At 39.7% G+C, this 19877-nt stretch overlaps 1 protein-coding gene across 2 annotated transcripts in view; it reads right to left on the bottom strand.

Annotated features, from left to right (window-relative positions):
• kdm6a (lysine (K)-specific demethylase 6A) overlaps window positions 1-19877 on the bottom strand; it is a 284665-nt gene that overhangs the window by 163153 nt on the left and 101635 nt on the right. For both annotated transcript variants that reach the window (XM_041210596.1, XM_041210597.1), the window contains exon 5: window positions 12207-12265. In XM_041210596.1, the coding sequence (XP_041066530.1) occupies window positions 12207-12265 (59 nt within the window). The remainder of the gene's footprint in view (window positions 1-12206; window positions 12266-19877) is intronic.

Below are 19877 nucleotides of genomic sequence, written 5' to 3'. Positions count from 1 at the left end.
CACACACTTACACACACACACACACTTACACACACACACACACTTACACACACACACACACTTACACACACACACACTTACACACACACACACACACACACACACACACACACACACACACACACACACACACACACACACACACACACACACACACACACACACACACACACACACACACACACACACACACACACACACACACACACACACGTGATTTAGTGACACCATGTGGCAAGAACCTGCACAGCAGAGAAATATATATATATATATATATATATTTTTTTTTACATAAAGAATATAAGTGGACACCATCTCCAAAAGAAAGAAGAAATGTTACTGAATGCTCAACTGTGAACTACTGCACTGGAAACCAATTCTAAGACTTCAAAAAAGTTTACTAATTTCCCCCTTCCACAATATAGTTTCTCAAACATGAGCTGTTCACCCACAGAAGTTTCTTGCTGGCATGACTACAGTCAACACTTCTCTAAAACAGAGCTGTCCGGAATGCATTTACAACCTCGTGGAAAAACAGCAATTTACCTTACACCTGACTAGTTACAACTATATGATAGCCCTCCTAAAATTAAGGGCTAAAAGAAAATTTCCAATTCTACAGGAGGCCTATACTTAGCGCCAGCAAATTTTAATAAAACAATTTAGGTATTTTGGCATTGGCGCCAGGACCAGGGTGACCAACCACCTGTATTTTATGTGATTGCACTGCCCCTTCACAAAAAATTAAAAGATAGTCCATGTTTAGGGACGAATGGCTTCAGGATCGAGACTATAACAGCTGGCTGAAATCCTACACTGAAAACAAGCATGAAGCATACTGTACTGCCTGTTCCAAAAGTTTCTCAACAGGTCATGGTGGACTGAGCAACATGAAACAGCATGCTGCGGGACAACTTAACGCAAAAATAAGGGTGACTGTTAGTTGAGGGCAAGGAATCCAAGTTTTTTCCCCACCAAAGATTCTGCAGAGGCTGAAAAGGTATTTTGAAAGTGTGGCTTGCTTTGTTCTCATACTTCAGCAGTACAGATTGTTTGCAGCATTTTCAGAAGCTCCTTATGATAAATGAAGAGCATCATGAAGGTGATAATGTGATAATGAATGTGCCAGAATATCTATTTTCTATTCTGTGCCAACTTGACCCTGTGCTTGAAGAGGCCAACCTAAAGTTACTGTCCATGGAAACATCCACATCTAAGCTTTATGATGTCATTCAGCAATTACATAGTAAGCTCTGCAGAAGTAACATTCATGGCACACAAGCACCAGGCTATGACCATTGCCAACAAGAGAGGATCTAACCATTTCCCCTTGACATTCAAAGGCATTACCATCACTGAATCCTTCACTATCAACATCCTGGGGGTTACCATTGACCAGAAACTGAACTGGACTAGCCACATAAATACTGTGGCTACAAAAGCAGGTCAGAAGCTAGGAACTGTGCAGTGAGTAACTCACCTCCTGACTCCCCAAAGTCTGTCCAGAGGTACAAGTCAGGAGTGAGATGAAATACTCTCCACTTGCTTGGATGAGTGCAGTTCCAGCAACACAAGAAGCTCGACACCATCCAGCACCCCATCCATCACCAATGCACAGTATCAGCAGTGTGTACCAGATACAAGGTGCACTGCAGAAACTCATCAAGGTTGTTCCTTCAACAGCACCTTCCAAACCCACGACCTCTACCACCTAGAAGGGCATGGGATCAGATGCATGGGAATACCACCCGCAAGTTCCCCTCCAAACCACACACCATTCTGACATGGAACTATATTGCCATTGCTTCACTGTCACTGGGTCAAAATCCTGGAACGCCCTTCCTAAAAGCACAATAGTTGTACCTACACCACGTGGACTGCAATGGTTCAAGGCAGCTCACCGCCACCTTCTCAAGTGCAATTAGAGATGAAAAATAAATGATGTCCACATCCCATGACAGCTTAAAAAAAAAAATCAACATATCGTTTCTTTGGTGACCAAACACAATGTTGACTGGTTCAGCTTCCTGATCAGCAAAGGGAAGAAATAACAAGTAATTTCATTACTTGCATCTAGGCAACAAGTTTGTAGCTTGAAAAGTGGCTTGACCCGACAACTAACAATCCACTGTTTTCTCTGAACTTGAATGAAGATCTCAAGTTTGACTCACTGGTAGGTGAGCTTATGGAAAGTTTCCAGCTTCAAGGCTGATGGTCTATATGATAACTACTGTATTCTTGCATCATTGTTAAAGGGTGTTGGTCAGGGCAAATCAGTTCCAGAGAAATGGAATCAGATATTTAGAACATGCAAGGATTTGAGAAACCTGTGCACCCTAGGGTCATTTTGCTTTAAGCACACCCCTATCAAATACACATATCAAGATGTTGGTTTTGATGGGACAAAAGTAGAGTGGATGTAGGAATAGGTGTGATGTTGATCTCAAAGGCTGAAAAGTAAGTAAAAAGTAAATAATTAAACAAATGTCATACAACGAATTTATAGCCTTTGCACGATCTATTTGTGGTCTGCTGAAAGCTGTAGCATCAAGAGAAAAGTATCTTAACAAGCAATTTCACTGTGAGACTATACATTTCCAAACTATTACTGTCAAATGTTTAATGTAAGATTTCACATTTACATCAAGCTTCACTTGAGATCAGCTATGGCATGAATTGTATGAATCATATAAAGTAATATAGCAACACAAATTATGCATACATGAAAAAGTAACCAAATTTGGTTTACATAAAATGGTAACTGGAAAACAATGTCTAAGTTCAATTAACCGGTGAAGTTGACAGGGAGTAAGTGCATGAAACCAGGATGCATAAATCAAAATTATTTTGGTATCCTTGAATCATATCGCCAACTATTTCTGTGGGAAGATGGTATCTTTTAGATTTTTCAAGTCTTGACTGAATATATATTTTCAATAAAAACAGGGGAAAAGATTGCACCAGACAGCACCCATTTCAAGGTGAACGCCCACCACCAATTGTTTCGCACCCTCAGGCTTGGTCTCTGCACTCCCCAACATGGGTTCAAGTGTTACCTGGAAAAACTCAGCAGGTCTGGCAGCATCGGCGGAGAAGAAAAGAGTTGACGTTTCGAGTCCTCATGAAGGGTCATGAGGACTCGAAACGTCAACTCTTTTCTTCTCCGCCGATGCTGCCAGACCTGCTGAGTTTTTCCAGGTAATTCTGTTTTTGTTTTGGATTTCCAGCATCCGCAGTTTTTTTGTTTTTATCTATGGGTTCAAGTGTCCCTGAAGAGTTGGTCACCTGACTAGGACAGAAAGGAATCAACACGGAGTATGTGTAAAGTAAGCCAACACTGAAAAGTTGTGATTGCATTCCTGAAAATAACAACATTAAGTGAAACAACTTAAAATAAATAATTGATTCCCATAGGAATCAATGTGAAAGCCGGAGTTAGGATCCTTCAGACGTTTCCTGCCTGGAAAAATCAAAGTTGAAATACTGTACCACACATGCGCAGCACTGCATTCCTAGCTGGAATAGCTTGGAAAATAAAATAAATCACTGAATACAATAGAAATACTATACAAATTCAAATTTGGTAACACTAAATCACCCAAACAAGCCCCGAGTAGCACAGCTTCTGTGTCTCATCCATGGCACTCCTGAAACTCAACTCAACTTTTTGCTTGCTATCCTTTTCCCTCCCTTTCCTGCTATTTCCCCTCTCCCTCCCCCCTCCTCTTACCTTCCCTCTACCCGTCCACTTGCTAATTTGCCTCCCTACCCTCAATTCTGCCCCACAACCCCTCACCGAGTCTCCCTTTCACCTTGCCCTCGTCTTCCATTTCCTCACCCCCCCACTCCCCATCCCCTGTCTCATATTCCCCCCATCCCACTTTCTTCCTGCTCCCACCCCTCTCCCTGCCCCATCCCATTCTCCCTTTCCCCTTTGCCCCATCTCCCCTTCCCCCTCATTCACCATCCCCCATGTCTCCCCTTCGTCCTCACCCTCCACCCTCCCATTCACCATGTCTCCCCCTCTCCCCCATCGTCTCCCCATCTCCCTTCCCCACACCACCCCCCACTTCCCATAGAATCCTCCAATAGCCAGGCTTGGTCACCTATTGCTTCACAATCAAACAACATCGATGTTCAGGTTGGGAAACAAATATACAATTTCACCAAATAATGCACTATTATAGTTTTTTTTCAGTCTGTGGATTTTATACTAGAGACTCTAGTACCTTGAACAAGTCTAAAGTTTTAGTAGACAATTTGTCAATGGACACATAGCTGATTATATTTTTATTCTGTCCCTTTCCAATATCACAAGCTCCAACTGGATAACAATCAGGAGCAGGAACACTCTCAAGCTCAAAAGGCATTAAAGCAAGTTGTAGCAACCCAATGACTTCATGAATGGAGATCATTTAACACAAGGAGCAAATAAAGCTGGGGCTTCACGGTCTGAGAGAACAAACAATTGTGCCTTTATATAGTACCATATATCATTTCCAGGTATCCTAAAATAATTTGCAGCTAATTGACTGTATTTGAAATGCAACCATTGGAGGTAAAATATTTTGTCCTGTAATTTCCTCTTGCACCCTGTGGGGTGCATCTAAGCTACTCATCCTGCAATGTTAAGAGTTCAAACCATTCAAACTACATTTCAACACTTAGCATATTGTTCTCTCACTATCCTCCATGGCAACCCAATTACTAATTTTAGAAAAATCTTAACCTCCTCCAGACAAAACCTCATGCTCATAACTGAAGAAATACACCACAAAGCTAAACAGGAAAATCGAGTTTGTTTTTGTCAGTCAAATAGAACTTCAGTCAAAAGAGGTATGTTTGATGGTACTACTATTAAATGTAGGTCACTATGGGTGCCACCATGCAGAAAAGAGATGCTTGTAAGTATACACATACTTAGTTCTTTAAAAAGAAACACCAGTAATTTTCTTATAAAGTACTCATCCCTCCACATACCTCGTGCAATGATAGATTTTTTTCAAAGGAAAAGGGAGGAATCCCCAGTTTAATGGCTCCGTCTGTATATGCCAAGTCAAGTTGTAGCTTAGCAGCCCATACAGCGTAAACATGCTCTGACAAGCAGACTCTCCATTAGCCCAGATGCACAAGCTAGAATCTTTTTTTAAAAAATGTAAGTATTGCTTAACAGCCCAATCAGGATGCATTATTAACCAATCCCCATTATTAAATATTGAGAGGCTGAAACCATTGGCTTTGTTCCACTCAACAAACTTTCATTTCAGATCTCCTGTACCTGCAGGTTATTTTTCTTACTCAAATTTACACCATTTCCTTGTGTGAGCTCCATCATACCCATAGCTATTTTCACTTTCGCTTATTTCTTTAATGACTTTCTATTGTCTCACATAATTTTTATATATCCATCACGTTTTAAGTAGTTTAAAAGCCGTTTAACTCAATAACTTCTCTTACTAAATGAAATATTCTATTTCTCCCCATCCTCAGCCCTCCTTTAATGCCTATTTTTCAGCTACCAGTTCAACTGAATGCAATAGCCAATGTTTTTTTCTTTAAAGATGGTGACTGACATGCTACACATTTTTAGAAATAACTGGCTTTGTCTCATTGTATTGAGGATTTTTTTTTGCATCCATTCTTGGAGAGTACAAGGTCACTGCAGATGTATGCCACAATCAGGAAAGGAGTCTTGTGCCCTCAAAAGACAGCATTTTACATTTGTGGGCGAATAAAGCATTGTTTGAACAGTTTATGAGAGTGTGGCTATTTGTCCAATACTCTACCATAGACCAACAGCACAGTTTACCAATTCAATTTGCAATCAGAAGCATCATTGTTGCTGGGAGGTACTTAATGTTATTGGCAAATACTCTATTTGCAATGCTGTGCACTTTGTTCTGCTTATTCACCAGTAGCTTACAATTAAGATGAAAAAGGAAAGCAGATCCCTTTGGGAGCAATCTGAAGAAACACAAGCCTGGAATTATTGTTGCTGAGCTATTTGGAGATCACATGTGGGTTACTGAAAGCTTCCATAATTTATTCCTGTCTTTAACTCCCTAATGTTGCTGCTTTTAATTGCAGCAAAAGATTGTATATTATAACTCCAGCACAACAAGCTGACCAATGGACTAGCCAAGTCATTACTGAGCTAATCAGCTGTTGAATGGTTCAAGGACAGTCATGGACTTTTTTTAATTGTACAGGGAGGAGCAAACCATGGTTAGCCATGTCATTCTGTTGGAAAATGCAAGGCATCCAGGTCTTGCACACCAATTTTTGTGACCAGGCTATAGAAATGCTCATTCCAAAAAGATTTGTTCTTTCTATATTATTTGCCATCAAGACTGGACACCTCTAGCAAATGCAGCATTTACTACCCATCCTTAATTGCCCTTGAAATGGCAGTGGTAAGCCTTCTCCTTGAACCACAACACTCTTATGTGGTGAGAGATGCCCACAATGCTATTAACTAGGGAGCTCCATGCTTTTGAGCATATGCAAAGTGCTTCAAGATAAAGCAATCAAGCCCACTGCCACGGGGTAACCTTAAGACTTGTTGTATATGTTACCACCACGTTAAAAGTTTGCTCTTGAAGAGTTATATCCAAAGGATAGCAGGGTTAAGAAATATATTCTGGTGGGGCATGCAATCCAACATACTTAACTCAAACATATCCAAACCATTGCTACCCATATTCTAACTCACACCAAGTCCTAATCATCAATCACCCTGTGCTATCTGACCTGCTCCCAGTTGAACAACACTGCTGATTTAAAATTCTGATCCTAGTTTTTAAATCCTTCCATGGCCTCACCCCTTTCTCTGTAACAACTCCAAGCTCTACAACCCCAACCCTCACAAGATAACTGTAGTCCTTCAATTCTGGCCTCCTGTGCAAGCCCAATTTTAATCATTTGACCAATGGTGGCCATGTCTTCAACTGCCAAGATCCTAAACTCCAGAATTCCCTCCATAAAACTTTTGTCCTCCTACTGCTCTTTCCTCCTTTAAGATGCCCCTTAAAGCTTGGTCAGAGAAAGATTTATCACCCAATATCTCCTTACATGTCAAACACTTGGACAACACTCCTGTGAAGTGCCTTGGACCAATTTATTACCGTCATAACTTATTGAGGATAGTGCACTGTAATATCAAACCCCACTGCTCCCCAAGCCTCAACAAACGTGAAAAAAGTTTGATCAACCCACTTAATTGTTTAACTTAGGTTAACAGAATACAAGCACCAGGTTTGTTCGCTTAATAATAACTGTTTATTGAACAAATTGTCTTAAAACAGTGGTAAAAGAAAGAAATATGAACTACTAATTTCTAACTCTATAACCTAAGCTCTACCCCTCCTTAAATCCCTACACACACACATACATGACATATAAGACACACAAAAACATGGATTTTAAGAATGGAATAAAACAGTTCAATAGCACCAATTCCAGAGTACAGGATTCGCTGGGTTGATTTTGATCAATGTCTTCCAAATTCCTTTCAGTTCTTTGTTGCTGACACGAGGTAGTCATTGTAATTTTAATCCATAGTCCAGCAGAAATGAAATGTTCTTTAAACTACATTAAAGGCCCGATATAAACACAAATAGTTGGTGGTGGTGGTGGTCAGAAAATCGAGACTACTTTGGGCATGTAATTCAATTCAAACTGACTAGGTGTGAGCAATTAGTTCATTTGAGTTTAGAGGGGCTTAGTTGCCAGGATTCTATTTTGTGCTAATGCCTTATTCTGAGGAAGCCCCAAGAAAACATGAACAAATTATAAACAAGGGGCAACCAATTAATTTATTTAATTTGGTTAAGCTAATTTGCTTTAGTAATTAGTGCTGTCCACATCTTTTAGAATGACATTTTGGTGCATTGCAGTGATGCTGAGAATAACACAGGGTAACACATGGTTGGGGAATGGCCATGTTCTAGCCTGTTTAGCTCAATATACACAATCAAAATCAGACAACAGAATTTCAAGGTACACTATTCAGCAAATACTGAGACTAATGTCAGTAACAATATTTTTAATTCCAGATACCAAATTCTTGATAAAAACCTTGAATGTTGAATTAAAAAGTTCAATTGTTCTGCCTTGAACATAGAAATCATAGGTCAGATTCCACTACTAGATGAGTGTCCAGGAAATCCCTAAAGTATGTATGTAAACTTACATGTGAGCTATGATGACATAGACATGTACAGATACTGACTGAAGATGCGATACAGACTCAGTTAAACTGACTAGCTCACTCATCGTTGGGAGTCATTATATATGGAACCACACTCCAACATAAACCATTGCCTTCAGAAGAAGAATGGTAGAAGAGTCTGAAAGAAAAATAGACAGATATACAAAACACAAGTTCAATTTGCAGCTTTCCATGCTTTCCCTTGCCTTGGTTAGAAATTTACCCTTTATAAGGTATTTCCATCTCCAAAGATCATAGGCTGTGGTGACTGAAAAATCATCATTGCGTTATGCAAATTCAAAGTAGACTGTGACCGACTGGACTCCAACCCTGCTTCATGTTATTTTTCTCTTATTATAAATGGCTATTTTTCCATTATGAAATCAGCTAGGTCAAGGAATTGAGCTTTTTAAAAATAATTTTACACACAATGGAACCCAAGCTGTTGCTTACCTCCTGGATCTATAATTTTTAATGTCATAGCAAGCTTTTGAACTGCACATAAACAACTTCTGGATGTTTGAAAAGGTTATTATCTATTGGTTTCTGTCCTAAAGGTGTAATAGGATGCAAGCTTACAGATTTTGCAGTCAGCAGCAAAGCAACGACTTTCACCACTGACCTCAAAGAAAGCTGCCCACAAAGATCCAGTGATCTCTGAAGTGTGAATTTCACCTTTCCCAACATTAATTTGATCTCCAGGCATCCAGCAATAGTGATGTCATCAAGCAGGGTAAGCACCCAAATACATTGAAGAATTCTCAGATAGCAAATCAGGAAGTAAAATTCACCAATTATCCTTCATTATTTATATTTTTTTTAAACCACAGAGCAAAATAAAGATCGGGACATGCACATTAGAAGCTGAAATATCAAACAAACTTCTGTAAAATTACAAAACCATGACATGATAATGGACAAAAGTGACATTATACAAATATAAAATTAATTTTCCAGGACCAGTGAGGTTCTTCAGCATTGTTGACTTAAGATCATCATTAAAACTCAGTTATACCTCATTAACAAGGTGTATGTCACAGTGTAAAAGGGAAAGTTCTTGTCAGTTTGATTTCCATCTGCTGAGATTGTAAAAGCGCACCATGGAAAAGTGTATAATCACTGATGGATTTCCACGTTTAACTGTGCACATTTGGGCTCTAGAAGTTGCTGTTGGTTTTAGAGGAATAATGATGATGAACGCTGGCAATTTTGCTATCATTACTACCAAAAAATCCAGGCTAATATCTCTAATAGGTGAGTCATCATTAATAGGTATTCTGACAAAATTAGTTGGGTATGCACTACATCAGCATCAACAACTTCTAGGTAAAAGACACTGGGTGTCAGTGATCATTAAAATGCAAGGCAAGCATCTTTCAAAAACATTTCATGCAGGACCATTACAATCAATAAGGAAAGCATCTTTCACCTCATGAATCTCAGCTGGATTCAAAATAGACCGCTGGAAAGGAGAAGATAGTTCCTTAATTCTGCTGTTTCAATACACAGTTCTCAAGGAAGTCAACAGCTCAACTTAAATACTGTGCTAATTAGAGATTTAGTTAATTTCGATTGAACCCTGCCATGTTCACAGCAACATTAATGGACATACAGAAAGTTCTGTAAGATTTTAGACTGGCTGTTGTCACAGCAATTTAATACTATAATTGGCTCTACAACGACATCACAATTTACCCTTTCACATTAATATAAAATATTTTATCAGAACTTCTAACATAACCTCAGTTTTAAAATAGCAAAGGGACAACAAATTACCTATGAAATAGAAATTTCTCATTTCTTTGTTTAATAAATATGGTATACCTAAAAGCAAAACTCACTCTTGGTGCAATAACAGTCCATTTTACTGATCTTTTTTATTAAAAAAATTCTGTGCCACCCTTAGTTTATTTATGTTTTAATCACTAATCAACTTGATCTACAGCAATATATTGCCTTTACAGGTTATATGGGGCTGTAGCAAAAAACAAATCTGAAAACATCCTTCAACCTTCCACATTATAAGGCAACTAGCAATATCTGAAAAGCAACTTGCTGATATTCGATACAGAAATTGAAACTGTTCTCATTTTTTAAAAAGCGAAAGCACTTTACAAAAATAGGTCCAAACCTATACAATCTTATTGGTTGCTCCATTTGTACTACTGCCTCTGCTTTGACCAAAACAACCACAGGTTCTAAACCACAGAAAAGGAAATAGAGGCACTAACTGCATGTGTGGCACTAACTGGATGTGTGACAAAGTCTTTCAATTCTGAAGAACACAATGTTTAAAAAAAAATAGTAAAGCCACAGCCCTGACAGTTCTGGAAAGTTAGATCTATGTACGCTCCAAGGTTTCACTGTACCACAACCTCCACTAAAATGCCTACATGACTGTCAAGGGCAAACAGTTCTTCAATTATAAAGGTTATTGAAATCTGTCAATATCCAACTTCTCAAGCAGCTGAAATTAAAGCACCTTTCCTGGTTTGGAATAATAGTACATTTTATTCACACTGCTTACATTCACAAAATAAGTGGACAAAGTCAGTCAGAAATTGAGTGTACAGTAAAATGCAGTATGCTAACCTTCAACTATGTCAAAAAATAATCAAACATATTTTCTCACTTCCCACAGAATGAAAACATCAAATGCAAGGAGTTATTGGAGATAGATAATTACATTCAGAACACGAGAATCTCAATTATTTGCCTATTTCCATTATGTATCTATGGTGGGGGTATCTTGCAAATATAGCAGAAAATGGAGATTGTGCTGCTTCAGAGTGGCCAATTGTTATTGGAGCATTTTCTCATTTTGTAGTAATACAATATAATTAACTCAAATTTAGCCCTTTCGACACTTCTAATGACCGCAGCACATTCCTGTTTAGTTACTAGAAAATTCAAGGAAACTCTTGAAATTTTAGTTTGTTTCACATCAAAACATTAGAAATCCTTTATTGCTTTTTAACTTCCCTACCTCCACCACCCATCCCCCAACCTTGTCAATCTAGCTGACTTGGACAAAGCAGATTCAACAATTTTTTCTAACCAATACTGACTGCAGTTGGTGGAGAAGTCCTTAAATATTTCAATAGCTGGGTAATACCATGCAATTCCTCCAGTTTATAGGATTTGATTTAAATTGCACAACTTTTATTAATATACCAGATCTTCTACGTTATTGCACAAGTTGGAGGACATGCTGTGTTACAATAATGAGGTGTTTGTATCATGTAGAGGATAATCGCAAATTCATTTACAGTGACTGATTAATTCAAATTTAGTTTTCATGTAATGATATTCTAGGATACCTGCTGCTGCTTTAGGGATTGAATTCCACAACTGACAATTATTCTGAAAATACTATATACAAGTAACCTTTTATTTTTAGTTGATTCCTGTGATGTTACACTGGAAGACAAAGTGTTATGTTTACTTCAAGTAGAATCAGAAGGTGGGCCTGTTGGAGGTGGAAAGAGATGATGAGGTGGAAAGAGAGGTGTGAAAAGGGCATGTGGGTAGAGGGTGTGCAAAGGAGGACAGGGTGGCAAGGAGAGTTGAGGACAAGGGTAGAAGGATGGAGGTTTTTTTTTTTAAAACAGGTTCCGATCCAATGCTTCCTCCTATTTACCATTTCCAGTAATTAAAAAGTGCAAGGTGATAGGATCAGGGAGTGAAGATAGGAAAATTACTGTTTCCCATCTTAATGGGCTTAAAGCAGCGATGCCATGTCAATTCAGCCAGAATTGGGCAAGGAAAAAAAAAAGCAATAAAAGATACATTTTCAACCTGAATTACAAATCAGATTAGAAATTCCAGTTAGCTAAATTTTACAAGCTATGTATCCAAGGTCAACAGCAAATCAGAAACTGATATATGTCACACAAAAACAAATGCATTGCCCCAAATAAACAAATTTAATTAATTTTCAAATTTTCTTATTGTATGTGCTTATTTTCAATTAAAGAAGAATAAATATTTTACTCACCATTGAAATGCATTATAATGGAAGTAGACAAGACCAAGGCCATATAAAAAGGCAGCATTCTATGGGGAGAAAAATTTTTTAAATTTTAACAATGTAATGAAGTCACCAAACTCCAGTTTTGTTTTATGATTTGTCACAACAGATCAGTACAACCATACATAGATTAACGTATTCATTGCATTGCTCCACGTAGAATCTATGTGCAAAGTTATTACATAACAGTAGTCACTGCATTTCAAACTAATTAACTGCAAATGCAGAGATGTAATATCATGCACTAGATCATATTTAGTACAACTCACAAACAACTTGCAATTATGTAGCATTTAGTATAGAAAATCATCCCAGTGCTCCATACAGCAATAATCAGACAAAAATAAATAAGCCAAAAGAGATATGAAAAGGGATGACAAAGTTTTTTTTAAAAAAAGTGTTTTAAAGAAGGCCTTCAAGGATGATAGGAAGTGTGGAGGAGAGGAGTTTCAGGACACAACCCAAATTATAGGGGCCAAGCAGATAAAGATGCAACAGCAATGAGGAAGTGATATTTAACAAGTCAGAGTCAGAGGACTGTAGACCTTGAGGAGGTTAAAAAGAAAATGATTCAAAACCAAAATCAGAATGTTAAGTTAGACAACTAGAACCCAATGTAGCTCACCCAGGATGTGTGTGATGGATAAGGGGGACATGATGACAGTTAAAAAATTGGAATCAATTTTGGGTATAAAGAGCATTAGAATAATCGAGTTTGAAGGATAACAAAAGCATGAATGAGCAAATTTAGTGGCAGACAAACTGAAGCAGGGGCACAGGAGGGCAAAGTAAGTATAGGTAGTCTTTGGCAAAAATGATACAGTCAGAAGCTCAGCTTGTGGCCAAACAGGACTGCAAAATAAGCAGAGAAAGCAGTCAGGCAGGGAGATTAAATAAGGGGCCAGTGTACAGTGTTTGTGTCAAGAGTCAAAGACAATGGCAAAACCTCAATAGAGAGATTCAAATATGCAGTTGTGGAAAGAGGGACACAGATTTAGGAGGCAATACAGTCAAGGAGGGTGCTGACAGACCCTCTGGAGGAGCGAGAGAATGATTTATAATCTGAGTGAGGATAGCGAAGGTGACATTGCGGGGGGGAATACAGCAGTGGCAGCTCAAGGCCTGATCTCATTCTTTATGATAAAGGAGTCCATGAGCTCCTCAAACTTTGTGTTTGAGGCAAGGGTGGGTTTTATGCAGATGGCTCATCAGAGAAATAAGTAGTTAGGATGATCTTTGGCATATTGAGCAATTTTGGCAACGGAATGTAATACCCGATGGCATTCAATGGTGACGGATGGCTAAACCAGGTGCAGACTAGATATGCTCAACTAAGTACCCACTTGGACTTGAATGAACAAGAATGAAGGCAAACCAGCTGAACTGACAAGAGTAGCAGAGGGTAAAGATTTTACTGGAGTCAAAAAAAAACAATGATTGATCAGATTGACAACTCCAGAAATATTGTGGCCAATGGGAGGTCAAAAGATAAGCAGTTAGGAATTTCAAATGCAGTTCCAAGTGACTTCGGTGAGTAATTTTTTCCATCAGTCGATGCAAAGGGAAATGGGGGTGTGGGTGGTGATAGATACAAGAAAGTCATTGGAGATGGCCCTGTCCATTATTGAAAACCTGGGAGTAGAGCAGTTACATCATATTCAAAGCTGAGAGGGTAGAAGCAAATATTGGTGGAAGAATTTACATTGGGGGTGGGGGTTCAGCAAAGGCAGTGAAATCAGAGAAGAGGGGCAAAGGGAGTTGCAATGGAGATTGAAATCACCATGCAAGGAGTCACTTAGTACTGAAGCTGAGGGAGAAAAAGAGGGACAATTGTGTGAATCAGAATAAATAATGCAGACAAAGCGACATCGTGAAAGTTGGGTCGTGATGAGGTTAACTTTAGCTATCAAACCTCAAGAAGGAAATTGCAATTTAATTCATTCAAGGGGATGTGGGCTTCACTGACTGGGCTAACATTTATTGCCCATCCCCAGAGAAGGTGGTGGTAAGCTGCCTTCTTGAACAGCTGCAGTCCATGTGGTATAGGTAAACCCACAGTGCTGTTTGGGAGGGAGTTCCAGGATTTTGACCCAGCGACAGTGAAGGAATGGCGATATATTTCCAAGACAGAGTGGTGAGTGACTTGGAGGGGAATTTCCAGGTGGTGATGTTCCCATCCACCTGCTGCCTTTGTCCTTCTAGGTGGTAGTGGTCATGGGTTTGGAAGGTGCACTCTAAGGAGCCTTGGTGAATTCCTGTAGTGCAGTTTGTAGATTGTACCTACTGCTGCTGCTGTGTCTCACTGGTGGAGGGAGTGAATGTTTGTGGATTGGGTGCCAATCAAGCGGACTGCTTTGGCCTGAATGGTGTCCAGCTTCTTCAGTGTTATGGGAGTTGCACTCATCCAGGCAAGTGAGGAGTGTTCCATTACACTCCTGACCTGTGCCTTGTAGATGGCGGACAGGGGGTCAGGAAGTGAGTTACTCGTCGCATGACTCCTAGCCTCTGACCTGCTCTTGTAGCCACAGTATTTATATGGCTAGTCCAGTTCAGTTTCTGGTTAATGGTAACCCCCAGAATGTTGATAGTGGGGGATTCTGTGATGGTAATGCCAGTGAACCTGGATATTGTCCAGGTCTTGCTGCATTTGGACATGGACTGCTTCAGAATCTGGGGAGTTGCGGATGGTGAACATTGTGCAATCAGCGAACATCCCCTTTTGACCTTACGATGAAAGGAAGTCCATTGATGAAGCAGCTGAAAATGGTTGGACCTAGGACACTACCCTGAGGAATTCCTGCAGTGATGTCCTGGAGCTGAGATGACTGACTTCCAACAACCATAACCATCTTCCTTTGTGCTAGGTATTACGCCAACCAGCGGAGAGTTTTCCCCAATTCCCATTGACACCAGTTTTGCTAGGGCTCCTTGATGTCACACTCAGTCAAATGCTGCCTTGATGTCAAGTGCAGTCACTCTCACCGCACCTTAGGAGTTCAGTTGTTATGTCCATGTTTGAACCAAGGCTGTAATGAGGTCAGGAGCTGAGTGGCCCTGGTGGAACCCAAACTGGGCATCAGTGAGCAGGTTACTGCTAAGCAAGTGCCGCTTGATAGCACTGTTGATGACCCCTTCCATTACTTTACTGATGAGTGAATAGACTGATGGGGCAGTAATTGGCCAGGTTGGATTTGTCCTGCTTTTTGTGTACAGGGCATACCTGGGCAATTTTCCACATTGCCAGGTAGATGCCAGTGTTGCAGCTGTACTGAAACAGCTTGGCAAGGGGCGTGGCAAGTTCTGGAGCATGTCTTCAGTGCTATTGCTGGAATATCGTCAGGGCCCATAGTCTTTGCAGTATCCAGTGTCTTCAGCCGTTTCTTGATATCACGTGGAGTGAATCGAATTGGCTCTAGACTGGCACCTGTGATGCTGGGGACCTCCAGAGGCTGAGATGGATCATCCACTCGGCACTACCAGCTGCAGGTTGTTGCGAAAGCTTCAGCCTTATCTTTTGCACTGCTGTGCTGGGCTCCTCCATCATTGAGGATGAGGATATCTGTGGAGCCTCCTTTTCCAGTGAGTGGTTTACTGTCCACCACCATTCATGACTAGATGTGGCAGGACTGCAGCACTCAGGTCTGATCCATTGGTTGTGGGATCGCTTAGCTCTATCACTTGCTGCTTATGTATTTTGGCATGCAAGTAGTCCTGTGTTATAGCTTCACCAGGTTGACATCTTATTTTTAGGTATGCCTGGTGCTGCTCCTGGCATGCCCTCCTGCACTCTTCATTGAACGAGGGTTGATCCCCTAGCTCGATGATAATGGTAAAGTGGGAGATCAGCCAGGCCATAAGGTTACAGACTGTGTTCGAGTACAATTCTGCTGCTGCTGATGGCCCACAGCGCCTCATGGATGCCCAGTCTTGAGTTGCTCGATCTATTCGAAATCTATCCCACTTAGCAAGTAAGTAGGTGAATGGGAGACAAAAGTGGTCAATTAAATGCTACGGCAAAAAGTGGACTGAAGAGGGAGATATAAAGGTTGAACAGATGTTTCAATAATGGTAGGGAAACAGTGAAGTGAGCTCCAGAGCAGTGTTTTGAGAAGCCAAGGGGTAAGTGCGATAGATCAATGGAGAATGAAGCAAAATGCATAGAAAATGAGTCACGGTTAGCTAGAGGCTACATTTACAGCATCTATGATATACAAAAATAAATGGTTAGGTTCCAAACGTACATGGGAAATAAATATATATCAGTAGTTACGCATCATTCTCCAAGCAAACAAATATATGCAACTTTGACAAGGGATGAGCTGGAATGCTACCAAGTGCCCACCTTCAAAATCTACACTGATTCTTCAAAAGCATTTTCTCCCACAGATACGTTATCTATAATCAGGGAAGCTCCAAACTAGAAAAGGCAATGATTCCCTTTAAGAGTTTGCTGTGTAGAGGGGTTAATACAAAATAGCTATCCATGAGAACAGAATTCAAATTTGCCACCTTCAGGGGAAAATGTGACTTAACAAAAATTGACAATATTTCAGAGGCAATTCAGAGTCCTTTTTGGGCATGTTAAATTTTCAACCAAGGCAGCAGTATATGATATTCCAGGTTTTAATGCAACACCTTACATAGTATTTGCCAACGTTAGAGCTGAACCTACAAGCATAAGACTTAGCAGGGTAATTGGCATGATATTTTAAAGCTAGTGGGATAATTCCAAAAACAAGGATCATCTTTGCTTGGGAACTGGTCAGCATCTATCGTGTCACTATGTGATCTAATTAATCCATAAAGAATCCCGGTTAGAGCATAGGACTAGGTGCAATTCAATAAAATAGGAGGCTTCTTGCACAGAAAGGAAAGTTCCTCAGATAAAAACCTTCAAAGAGATCCATCAAAGCACAGACAACACCAAATAACCCCTTGGCTGAAGTTGCTCCATAACAGGCATGAGAAATGCAACATAAGGTAGCCAGGTAATTATTTGGAGAAATAACTTCAACTCAAAGTTTAACACTTCGATTACCTTCTGGACCTCTGGCAATGCACTAGAGTAAAATAAATAATGAAGAATTCATTTGAGTGCTTCAACGTGTTTTCAGACAAACCAGGATGGAGTGACCCACTGCCACGACCCCTTAATATTTGTAAATTTAATTTGTAAAAATAAATGCATGGTAGACCAACATGTTGAGAAATTGCAAGCAGATATTATTGAGCAATCCTCAGGCCCATAGGCACTTCCTGTAGTCAAAATCTAGAAAGGTTAGATTTTGCATCACCTACAGAAGACTGAACAAAGTGACCATCAAAGGCAAATATCCAAGATGTCAAGTGAATGACATTCAAAATCCAAATATATAAGAACAGAGAGTCTGACCACTGGGCAACATCAAGGAGTTGAACATCTTACTAGTATATTGAAGTTGTTCATTGCGTTTCTATTTGGGTTGTGCACTTTCATGAATGCTTTGGCCAATCTGATTTATAACTATGTCTTGGACAATATGATACATTATCAACCACAGTGCTGGAAGAACAAGAAACCTATTTTTTTGAAAAGCACAGCAAGTTGTTGTGATCTGGAATGCACTATTAACAACAACATTCAAAAAACAACTGCATAAACACCTAAAGGAAAAATAATTTACAGGGCTATGGGAGAATGGGATTAATTGCATAATGTGCATACCAAAGAGGTAGCACAGGCATAAAGGGCCTAATGGCCTCCTTCTGTGTTGTATAATTCTTGTACATGCAGTCTATTTGGATTGCAAGATACCTGCAGCCATAGTTGATAGAACTCAATTTCAGATCGTTACATTACACTTCTTGCCCATTTAAAACTGTCTGAACATCTGGGGGCAATATGGTATATGTTCCAGAGATTGATTTCTCTATAATTCAGAGCTAAGATAGACAATGTTGTGACAAGTGTATTATTCATAAATTTTGTAGTGGAAGAACCAATATTGTGTACAACCAAGCTAACTAGAAGAGGTGAAGTATGAATCTAAATCCAGCCACCTAAAGCTGTTTGTGCCTGATATGTTATGTACCATCTGGGAATTCCCAAGGTGGGACATTTGGCTATTTCAAAAATATTTCAAAGAACCCACCAAGTAAACTGGTCAGTAATGAAAGTCACTGTCAATACTTGTGTAAAGTCTTGGCATATATATGACAAGATTCATAATCACACAACAGGCTAGAACAGGGCGAGGGTGGTAATGGTTGCTAAAAAGCCCAAGGCTCCATGGAAGTGCCTGGAGTAGAACTTTGGTTGATTCTCCAGTCTTAGAAGGATAAATTTGATTTATTGGTGCTTCCTGATTTCTTTGTCAAAAAATAGAGGTATTCCCCACTGGGGCCTCAGGAGGTAATAGCTGGCAAAAGAATTCTCTCTTTACTTCAGGGCTCAAACGTATCTAGTAGAAATGAAGAATCCTAGTTAGACAAGTGCAATGTTGAGAGACAACAGACGCTTAACAGTATGAATGCTTTGGCAGTGACTTATACCAAATCAAATTAGACGCACCGCAGCAAGAAAGACAGTCATAAAAGCTTGCACAGGTCATAACAATAACAATTGGGACACATATGTGACTTCATTTGTTCTTAGCAACACAAGTGCCGGAACAGGTGATTCATTAACATCTTATCCTCGGTGGAAAGAAAATCCCTCTCAATGTCACAGTTCAGGCTCCTCTAATTTTCTTTTTGGATGCAAATCAGAAAAAAAGTCAAAAGGTTCTGGTGCCCAAGGGGCGTTCTGATAATTGGGATACTCAAGAGATGGAATATACTGTTACCCCTACAGTTTACTAACCATACCAGCCTGATTAACTTCCAAGGTTACATTAGAAGAGGAAGCAACTGAGTGAAGAACATCAAGTTCAAAACAGCTGAAAGTCATCAAAGGTTAGCTGCTAAAAAGACACCAGACAATTGTTTATCACTTCAGTACTCCCAATATATATGAAAGGGACCTGATACAGATTAGGATACAGAACAGAGGAGATTTAGACTAGCATGAGGATGGGAGGTTGGTCAATGAAGCATTGAAATGGTAGTGTCTGGAAGCAGCAATTAGATAAATAATAGAGTTCATTGCAAGCGTACGAAGTTTGAAATGGGGATTGAAGATGATGGCTTGCCTCTTCCCAAAGGGTCACAGCCAGAAGCAAAGATGGTCCAAGGTAACTGGGGAAAAAAATCAGAGGAAATTGGGCTGATTTTTCTGGGGGGAGAAAACAAAACTTAAGAGGTAGACTTGGTTAAGTTTATGGTGCAGGGAACTGGCAAAATTAATCAAAGTAAAATGTTCACCATGTTGCAATATCTGAATATCAGAGAACAAATGACAATGAGGAATTTAGGGATAAGAAAGAAAATCATATCTTGTTAACACAAGGGGAATAGAATTGTGGAATAAGCTATTGAAAAGGCCATTAAAGCAGACTGCGTGAAGAAAAAGTTAAATTTTTGTAGAATCCTTAATATGGATAGTATCCCAAGGTACTTGAGTGCAAGGTAGTTAGAACAAGTATTGAAATGAGATTTGGAGATAGAGGAGAAAATCTTTTGAGGATTCCTTTTTAAGGAAAGGTGAGAAGAGACAACCAT

The sequence above is a fragment of the Carcharodon carcharias genome, chromosome 18 (assembly GCF_017639515.1).
Source record: "Carcharodon carcharias isolate sCarCar2 chromosome 18, sCarCar2.pri, whole genome shotgun sequence".
Taxonomy (NCBI): domain Eukaryota; kingdom Metazoa; phylum Chordata; class Chondrichthyes; order Lamniformes; family Lamnidae; genus Carcharodon; species Carcharodon carcharias.
Note: the sequence above shows the minus strand (reverse complement) of the source record. Positions and strands in the feature narration are given on the sequence as shown.